Genomic DNA, 9,398 nt, shown 5'->3' with positions numbered 1-9,398 from the left:
TCTTCTTCTTCTTCTTCTTCTAATTAGAACCAAATATTTTTAAAACACCTTACTCAGTATTATTTCTCTTATATTTGATTATTGCATCTATGAATTTTGCCACTGAGAGGATGTCACGATCATTTGTATCTGATAGCAGCCATGACACCTGGGCTTGCACACTTAGCAACTCCATATCCTTAAGTAAAGGGGTGACTAAATTAGCCCTCAACTCATTGAATATAGGGCACTCCATAATCGTATGTTCACTGGTTTTGATTGTATCATATGAGCATCTGCATGTTCTATTAGAGTATGATACTTTATTATATCCCTCCAAAACCGCTGAGGGAAGAACGTTCAGTCTTGCCAAAGTAAAAGGTCTTCTTAGTTTTGAGACTGTCAATTGATAAAAATATTTCAGCAGTTGTATTGGGATGGCAATTTCCAAATAGATTGCCGAAGATCCCCTATGCACCCTAATAGACATACTTGTAACATCCAACCTACTTACAGATTTTTAATTTTATCTTATAATGTCTTTAGTTTCTGTATTTTTAATCATATCATTTGTTATTCCTAGGCATTTCAGTTTGTTTTCCAATAGTTGACCCCATTGGCTGTAATGTTTATCTGCCTGGATAAGCCCAAGTAGAGTAGATCTTCCCTCAGATATGAAAACCTTTACTTTAAAGAGAAATGCTTTAATCTAAGCCCTAGCTTCCATTGATAATTCACCTAGTTCCGCTCTCAGTGCTATGCCCGGGACACATCTAGGAGTAGTCAATAAGCGTCGGAAAAAGTCATACCGGATGGAATCCATTTTTTCCCAGAAGTGGCCTGAATCCAAATTTCCACACCACACAGGAATTGGTTTTGAACCTTATCATTAAATACCTTTAAGGCCGAGGGGACAAATTTGCCTCCTGATGAGCATAACTATTTTACAATTGTCCTCTCTACTCTCAGGGCTGTGTTTCTTGTGAGATGTGTGTTTTCCATGTAAGAGATGCTTCAAAGTGGATTCCCAAATATTTAAATTGATTGACCTGCTCCATAGGTTGGCCTGCTATGTCCCATTTGAAGATTTTCCCTTTTCCTTTTGGTAAATACTATAACCTTGATGAATACTTTGACACTGATGGACAAGCCCTCATGATAACAGTAAAACTCGAAAAATTTTATCAGCTTGTGGAGGCCAACTATTGATCTAGACATTATCACTGCATCATCAACATATGGAAGGATTGGAACTTCATGCTTTGATTAAAAAAAAAGATGACATGCTTCCTTCAGGATACAGGGTCTGAAGTCATTTATATATAAATTGAACAACAGGGGTGCAAGTAAACACCTCTGCTTGACTCCTTTATTCTAGGATGAAAGGCTCTGATACCTGTCCTAAGTCCCCACATCTAACCCGGGCAGCGGGATGGTCGAAGAACTGTTGAATTAAGTAAAGGAGATATGGTTCAATGCCATATTTCTTCAGCTTTTCCCATAGCCGGGGTCGGGAGATTGTATCAAACGCTGATTTTAGGTCCACAAAGGCAGTTGCCAACATGCCTTCTCCAAAACTCAGTTGTCAACCAAGAACTGGAGGGAATGGCAATGCTCGATGGTACTTGCTCCTTTTCTAAAACCAGCCTGTTCATTTCCCAAAATATTATTTCCCTCAACTCAAGATTCCAGCTTTTCAAGAAGCATTGCAGCATAAAGTTTTCCTATAGTGGATAGCAAGTTTACTGGATAGTAATTAATTGGGTCTGTCAGGTCCCCCTTTTTATAAATTCAAACAATTATTGCACTGCACCAGACTTCAGGCATATTTCCAGTCTTGTTTATTTCAGTGAAAAAATCAGTCAAAATCTGCCCACCAGTCTGGGTCAATTTTGAATAGTTCTGCTGGTATTAAATCAGGCCCAGGTGCTTTCTCGTTTTTTGTTGTTGTTTAATTAAAGTCCTAATCTCACTTACTGTTACTGGGGGCCATTCTTTCACACCCTATTTGGGGCTCCCATTCCACCCTTGCTCCCCTTCCTCCTGCCCTATAGGAAGGACTCATTGGAGCAAGACCCAGCAGTATCCACCCGGCAACTTGCTACCATAAAAAATATTGAAGAATTAATGTTGGGCGGGAATGAATTGTTCTTGGATTTCATTCCAGTTGTCCTTTTAATACAATAGTAATGTGTGTTTTTTTGCATCCTCATCTCTTAAATTGGCTAGCACCAACAACACTAAAAATAAATGGAGCTTGCATTGGCAAAAACACTGTGGATCAGAGCCTTAATCCATGTTTCATTTCGATATTATTGGTATAGTTATTGGTTAATTGCAGTAAAAATATTTTAAAGCCCCTACATGTCATTTCCTCAAAATTTGCCATGATTCCCTGGTGCTCCTGGCTTTGTCAGATTATTAGTCTGTGATGGAGGATATAAAGCATTTCCTTGTATTCAATTTGACCATGCTCGGTGCTTTGGGCCAAATTAAATATTAAAGGCTGCTTGTGATCTTACAGACAAGCAGGGCAAGCAGACTGTTGCATGCACAGGGATAGGGGGGGAAATCCCAATAAAGCAAGGTAGAGGCATTGGTGGATTTTCAGATGTAGGTGACTCGTTCATTTCTTTGGAAATAAATTCTTCCTAATGTGTGTCTGGAAATGCAGAGAACAAGAGACATAGGAACATATTTGAAATTGCTTTAAAAGAATATGGTCCATTGGCTTTTGCTTTGGGTCATTTTTGTATTCTTCCAATCAACGTAATCCGGCTCACCTGGTCAGGGTGCTGCCTTTGCTGCCCTGCAGGATGGGAGGCTCATTGCTTTTCTAAAGGCCGATTTGGGGCTTCTGAAGGGAGCGGCCAGTCTCCCAATCTTCAGTCTTCACCTTTCCTCTCACCCCACCCTCCTGCCCTGCGGACAGTACAGGCCTGTAGCTGGTCACCCTGTGGGAGCCAGGTAAGAATTTTTCACCTCTGCTTCAATTGGCTCTCGAGCAGGGGTGTTTTTGTCTACCTTGTACTGTGGCTGTGGATTGAGGAATTGGCTAGGGTGCGGCCGTATAAAATAGATTGGTCGCTTTATGGGTTGGCAGGGTTTTGTTCAAATTCTGATTGCAGCTTGGTGAGCACTGGCTTGCAACCCCTCTGGGCATATAGGGTTCTTGCGAGTACAGCCCTGGGGCCCTGGGTGGGGAAAGCTGATTGCCTATGGGGTTGCCTTGGATTGATCCTCCCTTTGAGCCTTGTGGTTTGGGGGATGGAGTTCTGGGGTGATTGTCCAATTGCCGTGCTGACTGGTCTGGAGCTACCTCATGGTTGCTCCCAGCTGGGGTAGGGTGGCTCGCCCTATTCGAATTAGCAAGGGAAGGGTCAGGGTGACCCTTGGCCTTGGCTATGCCACTTTGTTTCATAACCGTTGCTGTTGATTTAATTGTTACTAAAGTAATAAAGTGGCCCTTTAGTTATTCCAGCACTTGAGTCTGCCTCATTATTCCTGCTTGGGTAGCAATTCTTAGTAGTACTTTTCACATTGACTTTGTAGACTGGCTGTACAATCCTAAACAGAATTTTACTCTTTTAGCCCATTAAAGTCAGGATGTAACTCTCTTTAAAGTTAAAGTAAGGCTTACTCCTTTGTAAGTGCATGTAGTATTACTAACAATGGGCTGTCGTTTGTTTGTGATCACCCATTGGGACTGCTTTGAAATTATGAATACTCTTTGAAGGGATGTGTATATTTTATGTCTCAGAAAGTTCAGAAACAGTGTATTTTCTTTAATGAAAATGAAAAGTTATGTAAAATGAGCTATGTCCCCACTATTGTGATACTGGGGACGGTTTTTCCTTGTCTTAACAATGGTTGGCTCCATGGAGGGGGGAGGGAAAGGTCACCCTTGTGCAAGCAATAGAAAGTGGAAGTGTATAGGGGTATTATTCACATGTTTTAATCTGTTTTAATTGTTTTTAACTGTATTTTGTATTGTACTTAGATGGTTTGATGTTGCTTTATTATGCCAAATGGCCTTGTTAGCCACCCTGAGCCTGTTTTGGTGGGGAGGGCGGGTACAAATTAAATAAATAAATAAATACCATGTAATTAGTACAACCCAATGGCTTAAGACTTGAATGAACACAATTTGCCTGGGCCCAATAGCAGCCTCCGTACACCTTGTGAAGTTTGGAAGTCGCCTGAGTGACTACCATGCGGCTTTTGCAACATGGGCAGACCTTTCCCAGGAAGAGGCTGCCAGAGGAGGGAAGAACGGAAAGCTCTAAACCAATGTAGAATAGGGTACAGACAGAGATCCTGCTTGCAGTGGTAGTGGTGGCTTTGCTCACTCCATATAGGGTGAGGGCACCACACAGGGCACTGGACAAACCTTATTTGAGGCCACCAGAACTTTTCCTAGTGCCCTTAATAGCCAATCTGCCAAACCACATTTGAAAAAAAAGTAGTATGTGAATCCTATTACAGAGGAGAATGATGTAAACTGCTCTGTGTCACCATTTGTAAGAATGACAGGGTATAAATGAAGTAAATAAATAAGAAAGTTGAAGACTGGGAGGAACAGGTAAAAGGGATTGATTGGTGAGGGAGAAGAAGAGAAGGAAGCAGGGAAAGGGAAGAAGATATGGGAGCTGCTAGAAGGACTGAAAGAAGAAATACTGTAGAGAAGGTGATACAGATGTGAACACAGTAGCCCTTGCAACTCCTTATGCCTTCCCTACTTGTATAGCCATACTATGCTCCCAAATGAACCAGTTATAGTTTTCCTCTTCTTTCAGCAAAGACTGATCACATTTAGGGGTTGATACAGAAGCAAAAATGGTCCCAGGAAAGGGCCCTGGCCTGTTTACAATGCCACACCCACAATCAAGGGGTAAAAGGGGGAAACTGGCTTTCTCACCATGGTGGCTGCTCTCCTGCCCCTAATGAGGACAGGGATAGCCAATTCACTCTCTGTCATGGCTGCTCACACACCCCATGTGGGGCCCAAGCAGCCAGCTTGCTGTCTGCCCTGAAAGCAATGGTTGCTTACTCACCAAGTGAGCATGGGGCCAGGCATTGGCTCACTCTTGATGACCCGCTGCTGATCCTCCCTGCACAGGGCACAGATAGACAGCTTCCTTGCAGCAGTAGTAGTGGCTTTGCTCATTTCACATAGGGTGAGGGCACCACACAGGACACTGGATGCCCCTTATTTGAGGCCCTTAATAGCCAATCTGCCAAACCACATTTGAAATAAAAAGTAGTATCTGAATCCTATTGCAGGTATCATTGCAGGGGACAGAACCCCCCAATTAATTAAATTAATGGTTTCATTTACACTCAACCTACAGGGCTACACACTCTCAAAGTTCACCAGACCTGTAGTCAGAGGGTGAGGGGCATAAGAATACTCTTGGAGGCAGGGTTCTCAAGTGCCTGTTATTCCAAACCACAACACTCATGGGACAGGAACTGATGCTAGGTGTGTGTGGGTTTTTTTGGGGGGGGTTGATTTTCACAATAGCACTGTTGTCATCCACCTATGGATATTTTGGGGGCTTGTCAATATCACTCTCTTTTTCTGGCACTAATCTGGTAAGAAAATGTTGGGATCCCATGCCATACTAGGAGAGCTCTGTGTTGTCATCACAGTGCACAGCCTCAGAGTCTGATATTCCCAAGGCATATTTTATCAGTATCCATCTCCATTTTATGTTTTAGGTTTATAAGGTTTATGAGGTTTATAAGATTATGCATGGGATAGAGCAGGTAGAGAAAGAGGTACTTTTCTCCCTTTCTCACAATACAAGAACTCGTGGGCACTCCATGAAATTGCTGAGCGGTCGGGTTAGAACGGATAAAAGGAAGTACTTCTTCACCCATAGAGTGATTAACACATGGAATTCACTGCCACAGGAAGTGGTGACGGCTACAAGCATGGACGGCTTCAAAAGGGAATTAGATAAGCATATGGAGCAGAGGTCCATCAGTGGCTATTAGCCACAAGGTATAGATAGGGGCTCTGGGGCAAGTGATGCTCTTTCTTCTTGGTGCTTGGGGGAGTCAACAGTGGGAGGGCTTCTAATGTCCTGGCCCCACTGATGGCACTGGTATTTCTGGCCACTGTGTGATACAGAGTGTTGGACTGGATGGGCCTTTGGCCTGATCTGACATTGGCGTCTCTTATATTCTTATATGTTCATGAATAGGGGCAGCCTGTTTCTGTTTGCAGTGGCAACTGCTATCCTGGCTCCAGCAGGAAAAAGAGGGAAGGAGAGAAATTTTGCTGCTATGATTGTGATCCATGCCCACAAGGAATGATCTCTGAGCAGATGGGTAAGAAATCTTTCCTGAGATTAAGCCCAATTAACTAAAATAGGAGTTATTTTTTAGTAGTTCTGGTACATTTAGCCTACCTTTCTCCCCAAAGATTTACAACCATCTCCCTTTCTCCAGTCTCTCCTCACAACGGCCCTATGAGGTAAGTTATTGTGAGAGTGTGTGACTGGCCCAAGATCACCCACTCATGGCGGAGTATGGATTCTAACCTAGGTCTTCTAGAACATAATCCAACCCTAACCACTGTAGTATGCTGCTACAGACAAAATTATTCATGAGCTGAAACGGAAGATATTCAACAAATCAAATACTGTGATGGTTTACCCTATCTGTGTCTGTAGACATCTCCCACCTGAGTCCCCCCCCCTTTGGAATTCCTCTCAGTGCAATCCAAAGGTCCCAAGAGTAAGCTGCAATGATTAGACTTGACTAGCATTCTGTGAGATGTCCGTAGGCTTGCTCTGTAAAATTCCCAAAGAAGAGATTGGATTTCCCCAAAGGAGTCTCAGAGTGGCTTACAATTCCCTTTCGTTCCCCACAACAGACAACCTGTGTGGTGGGTGGATTTGAGAGAGCTCTTTTGAAAACTGCTCTTGAGAGCACAGTTCTGAAAGAACTTATGCTGCCTAGAGATAACAGTCTGGGAATGGAGGTCATAGGGGATATGATACCTCCCAAGTTGCCATTTCCTCCACCAGAACTCATTTCTGTAGTCTGGGGATCAGTATGTGAAAAACTAGGATTACAGAATTCTACTCAACATCTTTAAAAATATGACATTCAAAGGACAGAGAAGAGGAGGCTGATTGGGAGGGCCAACATAGACAAAGAATGTGACCAATGTTCCCTCTAAGCCATGGAGTCTTGTGAGCAAAAAATCTGTTGTATGAGCTACTGGCATTAAAGTTGTGAGCGACCGATTTGGCTACTGCAAAAATTAGTTGGCTCTGGAGCCATACTTCCTGAGCTAAGACAAAAATCTGTGAGCTGGAAGCTGAAAATCTGTGAGCTAGCTCACACTAACTCAGCTTAGAGGGAACACTGAATGTGACATAATCACATCTTAAAATCATCCCTAAAATAGCCTTCTTCCCATATTGCTAACAAGGACAAGGAGAAGTGGGAGGAACAGCTGCTTTCCGAATGCTACAATTTGAACACATGATCATTCGAAGCTCTGAATTATGTTCGTCTCGGTTGAAGCATCATCCACTGCTGTGCAGGAGGGCAGCTGAATCCAAAACCTCACACAGAGCAGCCATAATAAAGCAGATGTGTTTACCAAGTTGAAGTATCTACATAAATTTCCCCCCATTCTTCACTACAATGCTCTTCAAAACTCATGTTTTCTGAAGAGTTTGTGACATTTCACTGCCACTGTAATAAGACAATAACAGCTGTTACTTAACTTTCAACTAATTTTCCATAACTTGGCTTGGAATATTTAAAGAAAACCCCCCTTTTTTTTCAGACATGGATTCCTGCATGAAATGTCCACAAGATCAGTATTCCAACAAACACCAAAATCAATGCCTTCACAAGGACATAAGCTTCCTCTCATTCAAAGAATCTTTAGGAATCATTTTGACTCTTCTGGCTATTTCTTTTTCCCTAATCACAGCTATGGTATTCAGAATCTTTCAGAAGCACCAGGATACTCCCATTGTCAAAGCCAACAACCAGAACCTCACCTACATTCTCCTTATCTCCCTCCTGCTCTGCTTCCTCTGCTCCTTGCTCTTCATTGGACAGCCTGTAAAAATTACCTGCCTTCTCCGGCAAACTACTTTTGGCATTGTCTTCTCTGTGGCCCTTTCCAGTGTGTTGGCCAAAACCATCACAGTGGTTGTGGCCTTCATAGCTACAAAACCAGGATCTAGGATGAGGAAATGGGTGGGGAAAAGACTAGCCCATTCAATCATTCTTTCTTGCTCCTTTATTCAAGCAGGACTTTGCAGTCTTTGGTTAAGTACTTCCCCTCCATTTCAAGATACAGACATGCACTCGTTACCAGGGAAAATCATACTGGAATGCAATGAAGGCTCAACTGCCATGTTTTACTCTGTCCTGGGCTATATGGGGTTTTTGGCCATTGTCAGTTTCATGGTGGCTTTCCTATCCAGGAAGTTGCCTGACAGTTTCAATGAAGCCAAGTTTATCACTTTTAGCATGTTGGTCTTTTGTAGTGTTTGGGTGTCATTTGTTCCAACCTACTTGAGTACGAAAGGGAAATCCATGGTGGCTGTGGAGATTTTCTCCATTTTAGCTTCAAGTGCTGGTTTACTGGGGTGTATTTTTTCCCCAAAATGCTACATCATTATGCTGAGGCCTGAACTAAACAACAGAGAACACATGATAAGGATGAAAAGAATATTACAATAGTATAATTTATATATACACACAAACATACATACACATATTACTCAAATACAGTGATATTACAAAAAGTTCTGTTCATGGCACAAATGGATAAGATTACAAAAAAACTGAATAACAAAGAAGACGATGAGTTTTTTGGAGAATGGAATGATTTTAAAATTTATCTGGAAAAGAACTGGGATGTGAAACAAAACTTAATATGTTTAGATCAATATTAAGTCAAACGATGTTATCTTTAGATTGTAATGATGAAAAACTGATATTGTTGATGATATGAAGTAATTTGGAGCAGGGGTGGAAGCATTGTGGGAAGCCATTGGAGGGAGGGGAGGAACTGGGAATGGGGTAAACAATTGATAGAATGAAATGTTTTATATGTTGTATTCCTGAGAAAATAAAATTTGTTTACCAAAAGGATCCTAGTTCCCCCAGCATGAACCAGTAGGAACTTTGGTGGGAAATTCATACCCTCCAATGGGACTGTGGGTCTGCTGGGTGGTTGTGTATATAGTTGGCCTTGCAGGGCCGTTTTGCAGTTCCAGTGTTAAGTACAATAAACGTGTGCAAACGCATGTCGTTGTCCAAGTCCTCCATGCGGCGAACCAAGTACTTTTCAACTATATTTTGTATTTCTTCTCTTTTGGTATATGGTTGTCATCCACCTTGGGCTTAAAAAGATTTGAAATAAATGCATTAGTATT

The 9,398-nt window shown here is 42.2% G+C and overlaps 1 protein-coding gene across 1 annotated transcript in view; it reads left to right on the top strand.

Moving 5' to 3' along the window:
* LOC107111373 (vomeronasal type-2 receptor 26-like) overlaps positions 1 to 8,700 on the top strand; it is a 14,772-nt gene extending 6,072 nt beyond the window's left edge. The window contains exons 6-7 of the mRNA XM_015412340.1: positions 6,189 to 6,315; positions 7,790 to 8,700. Of these exons, the coding sequence (XP_015267826.1) occupies positions 6,189 to 6,315; positions 7,790 to 8,700 (1,038 nt within the window). The remainder of the gene's footprint in view (positions 1 to 6,188; positions 6,316 to 7,789) is intronic.
* Positions 8,701 to 9,398: the final 698 nt, after the last annotated feature.

This window comes from Gekko japonicus, unplaced genomic scaffold (genome assembly GCF_001447785.1).
Source record: "Gekko japonicus isolate JY-2015 unplaced genomic scaffold, Gekko_japonicus_V1.1 scaffold3811, whole genome shotgun sequence".
Taxonomy (NCBI): domain Eukaryota; kingdom Metazoa; phylum Chordata; class Lepidosauria; order Squamata; family Gekkonidae; genus Gekko; species Gekko japonicus.
Note: the sequence above shows the minus strand (reverse complement) of the source record. Positions and strands in the feature narration are given on the sequence as shown.